This window comes from Hydractinia symbiolongicarpus, chromosome 8, assembly GCF_029227915.1.
Source record: "Hydractinia symbiolongicarpus strain clone_291-10 chromosome 8, HSymV2.1, whole genome shotgun sequence".
Classification (NCBI taxonomy): Eukaryota; Metazoa; Cnidaria; class Hydrozoa; order Anthoathecata; family Hydractiniidae; genus Hydractinia; species Hydractinia symbiolongicarpus.
Window position 1 is genome coordinate 29353499 of NC_079882.1, and position 18958 is coordinate 29372456.

The 18958-nt window shown below is 32.7% G+C and overlaps 1 protein-coding gene across 1 annotated transcript in view; it reads right to left on the reverse strand.

The window, feature by feature from the left end:
* The window catches only part of LOC130655884 (dynein axonemal heavy chain 6-like), a 43562-nt gene that overhangs the window by 4980 nt on the left and 19624 nt on the right, over window positions 1-18958 (reverse strand). Inside the window, exons 39-76 of the mRNA XM_057458698.1 lie at window positions 18488-18538; window positions 18281-18412; window positions 18058-18131; window positions 17878-17975; window positions 17506-17669; window positions 17172-17303; window positions 16831-16910; window positions 16483-16563; window positions 15215-15365; window positions 14916-14969; window positions 14529-14620; window positions 14171-14326; window positions 13670-13736; window positions 13092-13246; window positions 12639-12720; window positions 12388-12486; window positions 11615-11740; window positions 10930-11039; window positions 10763-10835; window positions 10569-10658; window positions 10411-10493; window positions 9528-9612; window positions 9265-9417; window positions 8694-8792; window positions 8377-8508; window positions 7419-7849; window positions 7028-7208; window positions 6347-6526; window positions 6035-6141; window positions 3707-3902; window positions 3501-3578; window positions 3043-3353; window positions 2654-2747; window positions 2224-2464; window positions 2041-2141; window positions 1844-1948; window positions 1458-1572; window positions 993-1114 (exon numbers count right to left, since the gene is read on the reverse strand). Coding sequence (XP_057314681.1) covers window positions 993-1114; window positions 1458-1572; window positions 1844-1948; window positions 2041-2141; window positions 2224-2464; window positions 2654-2747; window positions 3043-3353; window positions 3501-3578; window positions 3707-3902; window positions 6035-6141; window positions 6347-6526; window positions 7028-7208; window positions 7419-7849; window positions 8377-8508; window positions 8694-8792; window positions 9265-9417; window positions 9528-9612; window positions 10411-10493; window positions 10569-10658; window positions 10763-10835; window positions 10930-11039; window positions 11615-11740; window positions 12388-12486; window positions 12639-12720; window positions 13092-13246; window positions 13670-13736; window positions 14171-14326; window positions 14529-14620; window positions 14916-14969; window positions 15215-15365; window positions 16483-16563; window positions 16831-16910; window positions 17172-17303; window positions 17506-17669; window positions 17878-17975; window positions 18058-18131; window positions 18281-18412; window positions 18488-18538 — 4881 coding nt within the window. The remainder of the gene's footprint in view (window positions 1-992; window positions 1115-1457; window positions 1573-1843; window positions 1949-2040; window positions 2142-2223; window positions 2465-2653; window positions 2748-3042; window positions 3354-3500; window positions 3579-3706; window positions 3903-6034; window positions 6142-6346; window positions 6527-7027; window positions 7209-7418; window positions 7850-8376; window positions 8509-8693; window positions 8793-9264; window positions 9418-9527; window positions 9613-10410; window positions 10494-10568; window positions 10659-10762; window positions 10836-10929; window positions 11040-11614; window positions 11741-12387; window positions 12487-12638; window positions 12721-13091; window positions 13247-13669; window positions 13737-14170; window positions 14327-14528; window positions 14621-14915; window positions 14970-15214; window positions 15366-16482; window positions 16564-16830; window positions 16911-17171; window positions 17304-17505; window positions 17670-17877; window positions 17976-18057; window positions 18132-18280; window positions 18413-18487; window positions 18539-18958) is intronic.

Consider the following 18958-nt stretch of genomic DNA (forward strand, 5'->3'; position numbering starts at 1 on the left):
ATTGACTTTATTATAGTGTTATTGACGTCGCGCCGTAACGTCTGAAAATTTAACATATTAGAAATGCACTTTTCGGCAACATCAGAGAAAAATGAAAACATCCACTTTGCCTGTTACAGACACACGGAACTTGCGTATTATTATATAGACTAGTCGATAAAGCCTGTGGAAAAATCCACTTAGGCAAAAGGACAATGGAAAAATAGGTTGCTTTAAATTTTATGTTGACATCAGCAGTGTATATACAATAAAAATTGGCAAAAATTAGCTTATTTGTTGCTTATGTGTAGAGATTAAAACGCTAATTGAAAATAATGTATAGGATCATATGTTTTCGACGAACGCCTAAGGAGATATAAGGGTTTAAAAATTCTGCTGACGTCAGCAAAGACCTGCAAAAACACAAATTAATCAGAGATTAATATACCTGGTGCCTTCATCGTATAGATCTTGGAACACTGATCAAGAAAATGTATAGGATCATGCATCTTTCACAAACGGTTGCAGAGATATCGGGGTTTAAAGAGTTCCGAAACAGATTCGGGGACCCAGGTTTGGTAAACTCACCAAAATTAGTCCGAGGTGGTCCCTGGTAACCCACACGGTGAAAAATGACTGACGTCACCACCGCGTTTCCAAGTTATTTGGCCTCAAAGTTATAACGCAATGCAATGGCTTCATCAACCTTATGAAAATCATTGACGTCAGTCTAAATGAATTGACTTCGTGAAGTAACGTCAGAAAGGTTAACAAATTAGACATCATCATACATCAAAGGAATATGAACACATCCACTTTGCCTGTCACAGACACTATCATGACATTTTATAGCCTAACAAAGTCGCAATACATGTTTTTATGACTATTTGTTCTGAGACACGTTCTTTCCAGTCAGACATAAATTTGAAAAACTTTAAATAATTATAACTGCGGGAAGTTCTGCATACAGTGACCAGAAGCTACGTCACAAGAGAATAAGTTCATAGTCTTACCTGGAATGCTAAGTTCGCGTTTTCATGCATGGCAAATATTTCTGGTTCATCATTCAATGGTAATTCCTCAATGTATTGTCTGTACTCTTGCAAACTGGTAGAGTTAGGCGCGTAATAAATTCCTGAAAAAGCAGAAAATATTGTAAGTAGGCTATACCTGCATGAAAGGAAAAAAACTGTTATGGCGTAAAATATGTCTTTTTTTTTGGTAGCATTTCTTTGCAGTGTTTATTAGAAATAAGAGCTTGAGAAAAACTTCTCGAAAATTCGAATAGCAGTGGACAGGTAGGGAAGGCTTTCAACGCCACCGGCTCTGGTACGGATAACGTGTATTTGATCATCAGTATGCATTAATTCAAACTGTTTATCTCAGTATACACCAGTACAAGGTACAGTGACTTTCTTAAATTGAGATATCACTGTTAATCCTGTCCTGCTAATTTATTGCTTTCAGTGCGACATTACCTGAATCAGAGAAGGTGTACGATTCCTCTAAAGTGTACGGTGCGAAGAATCTTGTCAGAACAGTTCGTAAACAACGTTGATCCCACTCGTCTGTGACGCGACCACCATAAGTGACCTGCATGAAAAAAAAGGAATGATAAAAAATTCTCGCAATCTTGTTAAATCAACCTAAAGCAATGGACGATTTCAGGGAAAATAATTTTGACAAACAGTGCCAACAAATTGATATTTTTTGATTGGTATTTGATATTTTAAAGTACTTTTGACCGTTTACGAGTACGGTTAAAAATAGATCTTTGACCAGTTGATAGAAAAAGAGTAGGTTTCACCAATCATTTTATATCATCTCTTGTCCACTTTGCAAGGTAGAACACAGCCGGACCTACCTGGCCAGTGATGAAAATAAGAGCATCCCACGGTATAATTCCATCCTCTACAAATATTCTTAAATTTTCCAAACAGCATTCGCGATCAGAATCATTAAACTCATACTAAAAAACATAAAATATTTTTACTTTTTCTGTACTTGCTCTGGACAGACAAACAGAAAACTGCAATTTAGTAACCAAACACAAGAACAGACCTTGATATTCCAACCAAGCGGTCCAAACTTTTTTCTCTCCTGTATGATGGCGTGAAAGAAACACAACCCAAACACTAATCGTCTCCAAGTTGTACCTAGCACTAAAAAAACAAGCATTGTAATTATAAGTTTCATCGTTCTACATAAAATGGTAATTTCAGCCCAGAGGTTTCAACCACGCACCATGTGTTTCGAAGATTTCAGCTTGAATCTCGCCAAATGCACGCTTGATATTTGCTCTCAATCCCTTCGGAGGTTCGTTAGTCACTTTGATACTGTTTTGAAGAACTGTGACCGGAAAACATTTGGCTGGCATCGAACTTAAAAACAGCCTGAAGTCCTGGTGAACTGATCCAGAATTCGATGAAATTTCTTTCACTATGTTTTCCATGGATAACATCCACGATGCTGCCAGATGACAATTCTGTAAATTACAAAAATTCGGCGTGGGGTTAAGTTTTGAATTTTTCGCAATTTAAACATGTCGCATACACAAATGCCGCATCAAGAGAAACAGATTTCTAAGGCGTTCTGTCATTGTTTCATTGTTAATCCTATAATTATGTAAAAAATCTGAGTTCGCAATCCCGCATGCGCTCATAAAACCACTCACCTGAAGAAATACCCAGTCTCCAACTTTTACAGCGCTTCCGATTAGTTTTTCTGCAACAGGGCCTTGACCCTGTCCAAGAGATATAGCGTGAATTCTAAAAATAAAGTAGCTGTTAATAGAAAAAGCAACAATTTCAGAAAACATTAAGTAGTTTACATTTGAAAATGTAAATGTTGTATTTATATCGTTTAGTGTTATTATGTTGGCTTATGTGAAGATGCAAACCTCACAAACAACTGGTGATTGAGCGAGACAATAATATTTATCTCATTAACTCCAAGCGTTAATATGAACATTTTTACTAGAAACTAAGCAAGATTTTTTTTTAAACTACGCATTTCTGTGATCTCTTTTCTTCGAAGTTAACCAAAAATCGTATCCGCAAATACCTGCTCATGTAACCCATTTCTTTCGCAAATCTCATGAAAGCGTTCATGGGGTCTGAGCCTGTCGACAACACAAACACAAGTGGTATCGTAGCAGACATGTCTTCGAAAAGTATGCTCAAATCAACTGACGGACTTTCAATAAATTCTTTGCCCAAATTAGCTTGAACAAATTCTGCCATGGCGAAAGTCACTTTTTCTTCTTTGAACGATTTGATGACGATAAGTTGCTCGAAAAGGCTGAGTTTATTTTGCCAGTCATCCTCACGTGTGCCAGCTGTGTAGCCATCCCAGCTCTCTGGGTTGATTCTCACCTAAATAACCATACAGAAAGGTAAAAAGAGGAACATGAGCATATCTATGGATAACAAATATCTATACGGCAAAACAAATGGTGACTATCAGGTTGATTGGTAATTGCTTTCATACATGACGTAAAGTTTCGAAGAAGAAAACGTTACCTTGAAGTTTCCAATGTTGCACGCAAAAGGTCTACTTATGTACTGTTGAGTAAAGCCTTTCATGTTTGGAAAAATGTCCTAAAAACAGAAGAACATGTCTAAGAACAGAATAGCGACGTCATATAATTTGTGAGAACAAAAAATTCTATTTTAACTTTCAAATCGTGAAAAACTGTTACAATCAACAAAGCAGGGCGCATATCTACCTCCAAGTTGCAGCAATCTTTCCAATTTTGTTCAGACAACCACGGTATGTCTGGTTTGCTCGGATACGTGCCTTCCACACCTGCATTTCCTCTCAAGAAGTAATTCCATTCTTCCTCTTTTATACTGCCAGCCTGTCGCATAATGTCAGCACACATCATGAAAGAAAACACCAGCTTGTCCTTCTCAAACAATCCTCTGAAAAAAAAAAGATAAAACCAAATATTGGTTAACTAAATTACATTGCTAACAAAATACAAACTGATTCAAGGAATAACATTAAGTTTTTTTGTAACGTAGCTAAAGATAAAAGGTTTATGTTAAAGTTAAAGTTACAAATCTCCAACATTGCTGGGAAAAACTCATCCACGCTTTGGGTGGTTTCAATCACTTAACAAGAAGCCCTGGGGGCTCTAAGAATTTCCGCGCGCTACCAAAATATTTGATGAAAACCTGCTAATTCGTTGTGTTATTGTGCCAAACATTCGAAGGGGTTTGGTGCATGAACCTCTGAAGATAAAGCACACCAGTGACATTATATCTTACAACAAACGCAAACAAAACGAAACGTGTCATAATAAACTCACATTTTAAAAGAAATTACTAACAAAAAATACAGCCTATCATTCATGGTTGAAAGTCTTGCGATTGAAACGTTTATGGTCTTAAACAACATTAGTTGACAAAAAATCAAAATTTTGATGTGACCATCATTTTCAGCATACTTTTTTTATTAACTGTGTCAATTTTTGTCGAAAATAAAGCAGTTTTAATTTTTGGATAAATTTTGGCCTGAAATGACATTTAGGCAAGAAGAAATCAAACTTTTGTACCATCATCATTTTCAGCATACTTTATTTGTTAACTGTGCCAGATTTAGCCGAAAATGAAGTGATTTCAATTTTTGGACTAATTTTGGCCTAAAATGGCATTTAGGTGACAAAAATCAAAATTTTGATGTCACCATTATGTTCAGCATACTTTATTTGTTAAGTGTTCCAAATTTTGTTGAAAAAAAAGTAGTTCTAATTTTTGGACCAATTTTGGCCTAAAATGACATTTAGGTGACAAAAATCAAAATTATTATGTCACCATTATGTTCAGCATACTTTTTTTGTTAATTGTGCCAAAATTTGTCAAAAATAAAGTAGTTTTAATTTTTGGACCAACTTTGGCCTAAAATGACATTTAAGGTGGCAAAAAACCAAAATTTTGATGTCACCCTCATGTTCACCATACTTCTTTTGTTAATTGTGCCAAAATTTGTCAAAAATAAAGTAGTTTTAATTTTTGGACCAACTTTGGCCTAAAATGACATTTAGTTAACAAGAAATCAAAATTTTCATGTCACCATCATGTTCAGCATACTTTAATTGTTTACGGTGCCAAATTTTGTTAAAAATAAAGTAGTTTTAATTTTTGGACCAATTTTGGCCTACAATGACATTTAAGGTGGCAAAAAACCAAAATTTTGATGTCACCATCATGTTCACCATACTTTTTTGTTAATTGTGCCAAAATTTGTCAAAAATAAAGTAGTTTTAATTTTTGGACCAACTTTGGCCTAAAATGACATTTAGGTAAAAAGAAATCAAAATTTTCATGTCACCATCATGTTCAGCATACTTTAATTGTTTACTGTGCCAAATTTTGTTAAAAATAAAGTAGTTTTAATTTTTGGACCAATTTTGGCCTGAAATGACATTTAGGTAAGAAGAAATCAAAATTTTGATGTCACCATCATGTTCAGCATACTTTATTTGTTAAGTGTTCCAAATTTTGTTGAAAATAAAGTAGTTCTAATTTTTGGACCAATTTTGGCCTAAAATGACATTTAGGTGACAAAAATCAAAATTATTATGTCACCATTATGTTCAGCATACTTTTTTGTTAACTGTGCCAAATTTTGTCGAAAACAAATACAAATTTTGGCCTGAAGTGTCAATACTAAACTTCCCAGTAGTTAAGGAGCTTGGGTACGAAGTTTACATCTGTAATGGACCAACGTGAAATCCCAGGGTCGATTTTTTCCCAAAAAATGCTCCGAAATAAAAAAACGACGGTTTTAAAAAATTTCCTACGCCTTCGGGCGCGGAAATTCAATTAGTAACAATTTCGTATATGGTTTATAAACATTTCCTTGTTAATATACTTAAGTTGTGTTACTGAAGAATGGGAACAGAGATGTAAAAAATTATTCCTGATAGAAATAGAAATCAAATACATTTTTTCATTGGCACTGTTCCAATTTTTTAGTAGCGTTGGAAAAAAACATGATAAATCCAGAAATGGCAAACGATATTGTTCGGATTATACGTTGGATGTCTTACCTAGCTACGTTAGCATATACTGTCGAAGTGCATCTTTTAAGTAGTAATTCTAATCGCTGTTCCAACGTTTCAACTTGTGGCGAATTTTCTATGCATGTATTAAACAGCTGTTTGAAAGAAAATAAGAAATATTGGATTATATCTACCATTGATGATTCTACGAACTTAGAAAATCAGAAAAAGGATGTTGTGAAAAAATGACAAAAGTATACAAGGCCGTAAAACTGGTACTTAAAAACAATTTGATATGTTATGTCAATGAAAATAAGTCGTAGATGAAGTCTGCAATCTACCAGACGCAATCACACTAACCTGGGTGAAATATTTGAGGGAATACTGATACATAGGATCCATTTCTGCTAAAGAAGCGACAACAAAGTACATGACGGAACCACGAGTTGCAATAGAGCGATACTTTTCGCGAGCAGTTGTTATTTGTTCTTCAGTTTTCTCAGCTTCGATTAAACGCTTTGTAATGATACCCGATGTCACCTATAATATATTTTATATAGTGGTCATCATGATAACATGCAAAATAAAGGACGCACCACAATTAAAACTTTTATCAAAAAGATTTTGCTACGCTGTAACTTACAACTTTTATATCAAAACCCAGTTGACAACGACTAAAACTGAACCGCAAGGCTACTATTCAAGAATTTCACCTGCATATTCCACCCACCTACCCATCCCTCCTAACACTTGCACTCTATCCTATCTCCCCTTAACAGATAAAAACTATATAAGCTTCTCCTGTATATTATTTTTTTGTATACAATGATGACTGCATTAAGAGAGTCTCTAAAATGCAAGCTGATTAGAAAGACAAATAAACGTTGTAATTGATTGACCAGATTTAAGTGTTCAGATAACTTTTGATGATTTATTGAATACCGAAAAAAAGATTCACGTAAGAGATATAAAAGCTTGGTCTAACATTATATAGTGGAAAGGGAGCAATTGTGATGCATAACAAAACGCAACGTCACTTACCTTTGATTCATTCAACGTGTTGATCAAAACCTCGTCATCTAGAATGTTACCTTCAGAATTGAAAAGAAGTTTCAAAATTCGATCTTCGATGGCTTTCAGTTGATTTTTATCACTGTTTATTCGAACAATCAGTTTATTTCTTTGTTCTTCCAAATCAGGTCGTTCAATTCTTACAACATCACTGCGAGAAAGAACAAAACAAACGTTACTTATATAAATTAGAAATCTAACTACAAAACTTAAAATACAATGTGTGAACGTACAAAACTCAAAAAAGAAAATTATGGTGATTGTAAAAAAAATATGTAAAAATAATTATAATTATGTTTCATTTATGTCTAAGTAAAAAATTTTGCTAAATTTAATTCTTTCACAAATGAAAGTTGCTTACCCTAATAGCTGGTCTTCCAATCCAGTTTTAGTGACCGTGAAATTTATAATGGTTACTTTGATGCAAACTTCTGGCAAATAATGAGGGTTAGCAAGCTTCGTCGTCATGTAAAAGCGAAAGTTTTTGTCGTAATCCACATCGGTGTCACCAAGTCTAATAAGCAATCGACCTCCAGAAATAAACGTTTGTTTGAGTAGAATAGGCTCTAACGATGGATCTAAAGTTTCGCCGATCTCTTCCAACAAAACTGGCATGCCTATGCGGATACAATTTTCTAACGTTCGAAGGAAGTTCCCGTCAGTTAATTTGATTACTTTCAATCCATTTTTAGCTTCTTTGTTTCGGATCCAGCGATTGGCTTGATCCTGAGGGTCAATCATCAATGGCCATCTTCGTCCTCGCGTCACAAGAATTGCATTTTCTGTTGATAACTAAAAAAAAGATGACACAGATAATACATGCGAGTCTTAGAAAACTGTGTTACAATCCATATCATGTTACATTAAACTTTTTCCAATGGGTTTATTGTAATAAATCTACCCAGCCCAGCCCAACCGTTTATTTTAGGTGTGAGGATTTCTGTTTAATCCTCACCGAGCATGCTAAATCACATAAGGGGAACCACATTTGTCATTCAAATAAATTGTACTTAAATTGTAAAGGAAATAATGTCAAACCCATTGGAACATGGACTACAATCAACATCCGCTATCTTAAATTTCCGTAGGATCATTCCTTCTGCACTTACAGCTGTCGGTATAACAGAACAGGGACCTGGTTCGTTCTGTGTGTATGTCCAATTTAGTAGATGATCTTCGTAGTAAAATAAACTTTAGTTTTCACATTGTGCGTGACGAAAATTAGATTATTTATATTTTATAGAAAGTGATTGAAAATCATACATTGCAGCAAAGCCTAAGCTACAAAATTGAGTAAAGTAATATGCAACAGAACTTACGTTATCAGTTGGCAAACCTTCAGTGTTCCATTGACGTATCTCAAATGGATCTGCCAACACCTGTATCAGACTGTAGTCGTTTGATGCAGGAATGCCCAGTTCTTTACAACGCATCACCCATGATTGAATCAACTGCAATATCGCGAATATAACACATATTGGTAAAAAAATTATAGTCAACAATAGTATACGTATTTTATTTTTAAATTAATCAATTTAGTATACATAGCAAGGAGTATGTAAAAAACATTCAGCACGTGAAAAGATGGACGTAGAGCTTAATTCAAAGTGATGCATACAAATACATAACAACCAACCTCCTCTCTGTAGGAACTAGTGAATGCTCCAAAATACGCAACACAAGCAGCTGCAACAAAAACATTTCCAACAACATTTCCGATGTCCACTTCAAAAGCCTAAAAATATACAGGTGAAGACCATAAACAATGCACAATATTACACGTCCGCTAATTCGAACATTTACTATGTCACACAATTCCTTCAGTGCTTTACCCCGCAGAAATTTCTGGATAAACTCTTGCATTCTCCTTTTGTCCTTTTATTTGTAAAATCGTATGTTTCCTGCTATCAATTAAAACCCTGGAAGAACGTTTCCTGTCATTCTTTATGTTGTTACACTAAGCCCTTGTCTACCCAAAACAAAAATAGAGGTTAGATTTTATGGAATATTTAACATTCAATAGAATATAAAAGTTCTTCAACAAAATACTTGTCTCATCTCCACAACTGCTTAGACTCGTCAATTATTGGAACTTCATTGGTGTAAACGAAGGGAAGAAGTTTTGTTATCACCAATGAAAATACTAAATATAGAATTTCGTTGTAAATAAAGTAAAACAAAACAATCGCCAATGGCAAAATACTCACAGCAACGTTTTCCGTCCACCTTCCTTGTTCATCTCCTAAAGCAGAAGTAAGCTTTGACGCTCTCTTTAATCGTGCCGCAGTTTGAGCTATGTTCTTAGTGAGGTTATCTTTTTCTGCTACGCTTTGGTCATACGTGGCTTTCAGCTCAGCTATCTAAAGAAAAAATAAACATTTTCAAACTGATGCAACATAAATGCAGAACATTTCTCATATCAATTATCTCAGTTTTGAATCATGTAGTTTTAAACAACTACTCTACAAACCTTTGCTTCAACTGATGCAAGTTTATCCTGTTTTTCTTTCAACACTGCCATGGTTTCATCCAACTCAGCTTGTGCACCAGCCAATCTAAATTAATTAGCAGGAATTTTAAATAAATTTGACATACAGAGCTTGGGTACTAGCTAATGTAAGATCCGCAAACAGTTCCAAAAAACAAAGATTAATCTCATGCAACAGGATCCCAAGTCGAATCTCTAATCAATTTTCAATTTCCCTAAAAACTTGTCAAAAAACTTTCTTTTAGACAAAAATAATCTCGTCACAATGAGTGGCAGCATCAAACACCTGATACATGTACTATATTTACACAAAAAGCCGAAAATGAAGAAGGAAAAAGGTTTCAATTAGAATCGTAAGCATAAAAGCATGCATGAATGCGAGTTTTAAATGCAAGTATCATCAATATTAATTTTTTTTTCACCTAGAACGATGATTGATCAAAATTAGCTTGAAAGTTAAAATTTCTGTTTTCAACAAAAATCAATACGGTGAAATAAAAAAACCCTGTTGAATATAATTGCCACATGAACAGTTTTTAAACTAGCAATCTCAGCTACAATTGAGCAAGGATTTTAAAATTCTTTTAATTATATAAAAATCTTTCATCCAGCCAGGAACAATCATCTTAAATGTACAAGAACAATGCAATGTAGTCACTCGTTTTGTTATGAATGATTCCAACGTAACATTGCATCATTTAACGTGGTTGTAAATACATATGTATTTTCTTTCCCCAATTTGACTGCCCTGTGTTCAAAAATTTATTTTCACATACGCAAAGACACTATTTTAAGTGGGTACCATCCAACGTTCAAATATATGTAAAATACTTCTTAAGTTTTTCTGCAGTTAACAAACGCCTACCTTCGTCGTTTGGGTTCCACAGTTTTCAACACTTTTGCATATAAATCACACGCTCGTGCCCACAGACACATTGATTTGCAAGCCTGAGAAGTAAAATAATTATAATGAAAACTTTTCCACAAATATATAAAAAACAAATTAATGATTGTATTTCTTACTTTGGAAGATTTTTCTGCAATTTCTGGATAAAATCTTGGATCCTCAATGTATTTTTTAAGTTTTCTTAATGATGAATCTGGTATATTATCCTTCACAAAACCAAAAACAAAATCAACAGTAATACAGGCTGTCAATAAGCAATCAAACATTTAAGTCTTCATAATTTATTACTAACAAAAATGAAGATGTTCACCTTATCAAATTCGATTAGTCTTTTTAAAAAGTTGTTATCGCCAAGTAGAGTTTTCGCTGATGCCCAATCAGGTCTTAAAATAGAAAACCGTACACATAAATACAACTTTTAAGAAATAATAAGGACGCTAAGTTCAAACTTGATAATGCAGCAACAAAATAACTCACTTTGAACCAAGTAAAATACAAACAGCTTCCATGATGAACATTACCATCTCAGGTGGCTTAGTGAATACTCTCAATTCAGAAATGTCAGCTTTATCAAGAGAATCTAGTGCCTGTTCAAAAAGAAAAAAAACTCAATTCTAGCAAATAAATATACGGTGGATATTGTGCACTAATTGCTTAGAGGGAGGCAGTTAAAAATAAAACTTTAGTTCAAGGTTTTTAGGGGTTCTTTAGGCCGTCATCTTTAATTTTTCAAGATGTTACTACATAGATTTCTCAGCATTTCCCAGGGAATTTATTATTAGAAATTATTTTTAAAATTTTATATGCATAAGATACATATGTAATCACATAACAAAGCTGACATTTTTCTTCTCAGACTATTGCATTTAATTCTAATGTAAGCGACCTATTTGAAAATACTCAATTCGACAAAGGTTAACGTATATAATTTAAAACAATTTTTAATAAATTCCAGGATATTTCATAAATTTATTTTTAGCTAATAATTGCAGGAATCCTTTAAATTTGCAATTTTGGGCGGAATTGTCAGTTACTGGTCAACATAGGTCTTATTGTACAAGGAAATAGAACAAAATTCGATGCAGACACGGAAGAAGTAATTCCAACATGACTAGAAAACATGTAGAAAAATTCCACAATATGCAAATCAACTTTTACATACTTTATTTGCAGCTTCGAGTGCAGGTAAGGCTTCATCCAAATCCTTCTGTGCATCAGCAGCAATGGCTTCCGTTTCTTTTGCTTTTTTACTTGCTACTGCTTCATCTGCCATGACAACCTCTCGTACCTGCAGAATACAAATAATATACTCTCCCCCAGCACTTGCAATGTATGTTAATACAATAGTAGCGATGGTGATGATCAAAAGTGCTGAAGCTTTTTTAAATGTTCTCAATAATACTTTTAGCAGAAATTAAAATTTCACTATATGAATCAGAATACTTTATCAGCAATTTCAGCCTACATCTTCTTCAGTCCAAATTTTCTTCACCTCTGTAAATTATTGTCACAAATAATTTTGGTCATTTTAGATTGATATGCATCTTTTTCACTTCTTGAAATATTCCAATTATTATTTTATTGTTGCAAGAAAAGAAAAACCTTTTAAAAGAAACTTCATTTATGAACGTTAATTTTTTGCTAGCCTAAATTTTGAGTTAATCTTTGCCAGTCAAATTGTCTTCACTTCCAAAATAAATTTGACTTTGTGTTGGCTGATAAGGTAATCTGTTGTTACAGTAGTTGCTAGTTGGATTCGATCTCTCACTATAATTCAGTCACCAATTGATGCAAAATCACTCATTGTTACTATGACAACCCACATTTGTTGACAAGCAAGCAATATTAAAATAAAACAAAGAAAAATATAATATAGAAGAGAATATAAAAAATTATTGAAAGAATTTAAACCACATCAAAAACAATATAACATACTTTATCAGCTTCCTCTTGATCAACTTGTAATCTCTCCATAAGCTTTTCTGTATCCAGTGACTTTTGTTTTAGTTCGGGTTCTAATGCCACAAGCTCGACCTAAATAATACAGATAAAAAATGCAACATTTACAACCATCAACTTCACAGACTTTCTTCCTCTGTTATACCTAAACTTTGAATACATTGGAATAGAATAACACTTTTAGCATATTCTTTATTTTGATAGGTTAAACTTCAATACAGTATTACCTGCATAGTATCAACTAACTCATTGGTTTCTAGAAGTTTTTTTAAACCGTTCTTCACACGATCCTTAGCCGCGACTAGTTGTCTGTAAACAAAAGATTTCATAACAAGCAGTGTTATATATTGTAGAATAAAATGTCTATTGGATAAATCATAATATATCACTTTTGTTTTGCTTTTATCTGTGATAAATTTCATATAAAACATACACAGCAGTCTGTGGACCATGGAGTCGTTGAAGAAGTAATTTTACTGATGACATTTTGTTTTGAACTTAATTACTATATCATATTGGTAGAAAGGATTTGAAAATGATTTAAACAAGAACTTTGAGAATATTAACAAACGCATCTTTTATTTCTGAAATATTTTAGACATGTAAAACATATATGCAATAAGAAAAACACGAGTAATGGATTTATCAATCATCTAACAATCCCTCTAATATTCTCTTACCTTCTCTTTTCATCCAGCATTGATAGATATAGACTAATCAGCTCCAAATAGCTGGTAGGAGTTGTGTAGTATCGTCGTTTCAACTCTCCGTAAAATCTGTCAGCCATGTGACTGACACTTGTGTGTATTTCTACGCACATCTCAGCTATACTCTCCTGTTAAAAGAAGAAAGTTTGAAAATAATATTATATTTGTGACGTCATCCATGAAGTCTCAAATATTGCATCTCGTCGCAGCTATAAATTTTATAAAAAATGGTAATATTCTCTATGTGTTGATAAAAACACAATTGTTGAGTCATGAATATTTTGATCACATGTCTATTATTGTTCCTCTTTTTACACCTTAATAGATCACTCTGCTACATTTCTCTACAAAACTGGAAACACAAATTTAAAACATTGTAAAGCCTCTCTCTGTGCAAACCCTTTTTTACATCACACGTGTGTTTTTTTATGCAACATCACTTAACTGGAAGTATGGCAAAGATAGATAGCAAATTTGGTTCTGCTTAAAGTACCTCAAAGTTGAAAATAACTGTTAAAAATTCATATGCCATAATTACAATAAAAATTTACCTTAACTTCATCACTTCCAAGATCAACTTCTTCAAAGAAACTGGTAGAGACACCCAACAATGCTTCCCTAAAGAAATAACAACATTCTTTATATAACTGTTTACTTGTAAGCATTATTCTAATGTGCAAATGCAAAATAAAAAGTTAGACCCTAAATCATTTTCTACTTTCTATCGACATTGTAAACATAAAATTTTAAAATCTTTGTGCATCGATCCCGAAATAAAGTTTACAAACCTTTTTGATGTGCTATTGGTTATTTGTATGAAGTTGAAAAAAGTGTGATATAGACTTATACAGCCAGCATTTTTGAGCTACTTTTTTGTAGTTTGCGTACAATACTAATAAAATGGTTGCTTTCAGATTGAACTATCTTGATAAAAAATAAAAATGTTCAATAACTTATTGTTTTGGTTATGGTAAACAAACAGACATACTATCAGAAATAGATTTGTCTCTGTATCTATAAAATATAAAATGTGTAACATGAATCTTGTATACCTTGGCCATTCTGTGAACCAGTCAATAGTACAACAGTTAACTAGGGAAGGAAACATACGACATCGTGTTCTAAATGCTTCTCCAACAGGACTCATACATAAGACTATATGAAGGTTGTTTCTTACACGACTTATCAAATGTGCAAATATCGCATCTCTACAACAAAATATATATATAAAAATAAGTTTAGTTAAATCATCGATGGTTAATTATTGTGATAAAAAATAAAAAAATTTGAAAATTGACACATAGAGAAGTGCTTCAGCACATATTTTTAAAATATATTTTAGTAAAATAAAGTTATGAATTTTTCTGAGACTCTGTTTTCATTCTTATCATGAGTATGTTTTTAATTTACCTTGCACTTTCAGGAATTCCAGCTTCTTTAGCAAATGGTCTAGTTCCAATTATCATTTGCTCATATTCATCAGCTTCAAATAAATTTGGTACCTAAAAAATATTTCCATAGTAATATATACGTTAATTAAAAATGATACTATTCTCAATTAAAACAAGAATGCATGCGAGATTTTCTTCATAGTAAACTCTTTGTACACTATGTAAAAGTGGCAGTTCAAACATAGTTCAGAATATGTATAAAGATATGAACATAATTAAAACCCTTTACTTTTTGCAGCAGAATGAGAAATGTTGCAAGTCACATCGTTGATTACAAAAAGGTGTAAGAAGTAATATAGAAAATTTTATTTTTGTAAATTCCTCACAAGTTCGAAAGGAAGGTTACCTCTCCAGAATTGAGAATGTTATTGATATCTTCCAAAAACTCTTCAACAACAATCTAATAAAAACAGAAAACATTCTTTCTTACAACCTAACTATGCAGTAGTAACTTTTCAACATCCCTATTTAAAAATCTAAACCTCAAAAAAGTAATATCTGTGTGCTTATTTTTTCGAAAAAACTTTAATTATTTTACAAAAGTGTTGCACGCAGTTGAAGTTCCGTGTGTTCGTTTAAACACAAAACTCTGTCGTAATTTACCTAGATTGCTTGATTGATTTATTAAAGATAAGCAACATATACCTGTGTATCTGAGAAAAGAAAGACAGTATTCTCTCCCTTCACACCAGCATAATAATACAACTGTTTCAAATCGTCACGAAATGATGAGTAGTCGTAACCTCTCGTAAGTGCAATCTGAATGCATCTGTAGTTAGACATGTGACATGCCAACCTGAACACAAAAAATTATGCTATCTAGTTATTTAGCAACATTTTTTGTCTTGTTTACATCTATTTGTTTCTTTTGTGATCCTGCAAATTGGGGATAAAGCCTAGGTTTTATCTCTGTCTGTCTAAATCCTGTACATCTTCATAGATTATATATGAAAAAAAGAGCAGGTGGTTTACCATAAAATTCGCACCATACTCTGATAAGTTGAGTACCATTTTATGTTAAATGACTTATCAGAATTAAAGAAAATCTTTGATTACATACAAAGCTGTAATAATATTTTAGTATTATGTCTGCATATCTTAAATGTCTTAAATTTTGGTTGTAGTTTTACAAATGTTGATTAATTTGGTTCCACCTGGGTTGTTGGAGTTTTTTAAACGTTGGTTAAACGGACTAGTGTGAAATCATTACAATGTATACAATTAATTAACATATGTTCTTGTATAAGTGTCTACACTCAGCCCCTTCCAAGAGTTTAAATACTTACAAACTAAAAAGAAAAAAGAAACGAAAGGGTAAAGACTTTCCCCAGGCTTATTAACTTTTTCCACCAGAAATAATTATAGGCCATTGGACAAGGTGTTAAAAGACCTCCTGGGGACAATGTTTAATGATTTTAAGATATTTCAGCGTGAGGGCAAAATTGAATCGATTTAAGTACTGATTTACGTATGAGGTGCAACCATGCATGCAAATCACAACTAAGAAACATGGTGGCTAATAATAAATATTTTTACAACATTCGTGAACAAGACATCAATATTCAGCAAGACAAAAAATTTATCTCCATCAATATTTGGTATATGATTCGGAAATATGAATTGGGACAGGATTTATGGAAGAATTATGGAATTTAAGTCACAGATGTATTCTACAATACTGGTACATTAATTCATTAAAGTTTTCCAATCTCTTTTAAATTTGTTTAACTAAAATAAAGAAATAATTTAAGCAATCCTGAGACCAGCATTGCTATTATATCATTCATTCATACTCCTATATATCTGTGTTTAATAAATAGCTTTTTTTAAGCTTTCTATATGGACAATTTTTAAAACCAAATTTGTCACTCTTTTAATTTAATTGAACAGAACAAAAGTAGAACTATTAAAACCTTGTAAGACTTTGTTTTCCTGTCCCACCAACACCAACCAACAATGCATTACCACGTGGCTGACGAACCATACGAGCAATACTATAACATAACATTAAAAAGTATGTATAAACAGGTCAGCTCTTGTGTTTCATAAACCTGTTTCTGCACAGTTAAAGTAGACTGTAATTCCAAACGAGTTAGAAGATAAGTTTCCATCACAGTATTTATTAGGTAATTTATATAGGTGAAAGCTTTAAATATCGCTGTGTTGAAGTTTAATTTTTTTAAATTTCCACAGGCAACATTTAAAGTACTTGTGCGTAAAACTAGATCAAGTCTATATATGTCAAGAGTGAAAAGCATTACCGAGAAACATGTTTGATCGCATCAATAAAAAATACAAGTTTCATTTCTTTGGATGACGACATATTGTAATCATCTAAGTACTAAAAAGAGAAGATGTAAACTTTTTGGTAATAAATAAGATCTTTGACACACTTCATTATACAAGGTTACCAATCTTGCCTAGACATTTTAATAACAAAGAAGAAAACAAACACACAAGAAAAAGGCTGCTGTAGAAATTAAAAATTGGGAAAAATGGCTGAAAAACATCACAGTGTAAAATCTTTACCAACAATTTTGTATACATTAGTCCGTAAAACAAATAGTGAAAAGTAAAAAATAAAATAAAATATAATAATTACATCATTAAGAACAGCTTTCAATTTATTCATATCTGTCAAATCTTCATACATTCTGTCAGCTGAATCAGCACCAATTTTTAAAAAATCTCCAAATATGATTGGCTTATTTTCAAGTTCATCAGTGGTTAAAGCCTAAAAGTAAGAAGAATTTGTTCATGATACAAAATGTCTTCACGTTTTATTGATATTTGAGTTATCTTAGCTATAGGCTGATAACTAAAAACACGTGAATTCGAAAAAAACAACGCGAACAAAACTATGCAGTTTCTTTGGTTGACAATCCATATATAAACTTGTATAGAGACAAACATAACATCTAGAACAAAAAACTTACAGTTGAAAAATGTTTCTGAGCCATTTCAACCATCATTTCATTAAAATATGTTTTATCTTCATTGTTTATCAAACGATCATGAAAAACACGCTGTGCTTCGTGGCAGAACAATCGAAAGATCTGATCCTTCTCTCTTATCACTCCTGGATCAGCTTGCAGAACGCCTTTAATATAAACATTATGAAAGTTGACTAAAAATAGGAGACTGAGAATATGATGTGTGCGTTCTTAATAAACTTATGATAATAAGCGTTATAAGTATCTAAAAAAAGGAGTAGAGGACAGTGACACACAACGCTGAGTCATGATTTCTAGACATGACAATTGTAAAAGGATTTGGTGCTATTTTGATTAGAATATCTGATATTATACCTTGGATACACTTTGATAAATCACGAAGGTTAAACACATAATGAGATTTAGCAGGGGTTGGTAACAAATCTGTACTCATTCTGTTGTATATTTCCACACTAAACAGAAGATAATGCAACCATCAGTGAACTTTATTGAGTATTATGCTCAAAAAAAATATATACGAAAACTTTAACATACCTTGCTGACACAATAGATTCTGCTGCATCACGAACTGCAGTCGGAAAGTCTAGCAGAAAACCTTTCAGTATGGACTAAATATAACAAAGTCAAAATTTAACGCTTTGAACCTTAAATTAAAAGAGGTACAGTATAGGAACCATGTAAAGACAAAAAAGGAATGAAAAGTTTTGTAATACTAGTCCAAGTAAGGTCATATTATTTACATTGCATTTACACTTACCTTAAAAATATGCTTAAGTGCATGATCTGAAGCAACAGGTATAGATAACATACTAAAATGTCGAAGAAATCTTGGTGTTACCGGATTTCTACCTCCACCAGGTGGTGCACAAGCAGAGCAGATTGTCACATCCTAACAAAAGATATTAGCTAAGTATGAATTAAATGATAATTTATAATAAAAAAATAAAAAAAGTATTATTTTAACCTGTAATTCTTTCCAGAATAACTTCTCACGATCATAAAAGCCTCCGAAATCCTATGAAAAAACATATACTGTAATTTTTGGGACACTGCATAAGCATATCCCTATTTATTTAAGGATAAATGAAACACCTATTACCGATGTTGAGAGTACTGTCTATATTTTCTAAACTGCGAAATAAAAGTATATGAAAGAATATATTTTCTAAAAGCCAAATAATTTTTTGTCACAAAATAACTAACTGGGAAAAAAGGTACGGACATTTAAAGTTTATCGCATAAGAATCACACTATTCAAATCTACTCCACTTGAGTACCAAAATGGTATCTGTTTTTGTTTTTAAGTTCTAGTTCCGAATTTATATTAAAAAGTTGTTTTCGTGCTTCTTCGTCGTACTTTTTTACCTTCAGACTGTGGTAATACCTTGAAAATCAAACACCGTTTGAGAGCTTAGCATTCCCAGGACAATAATAC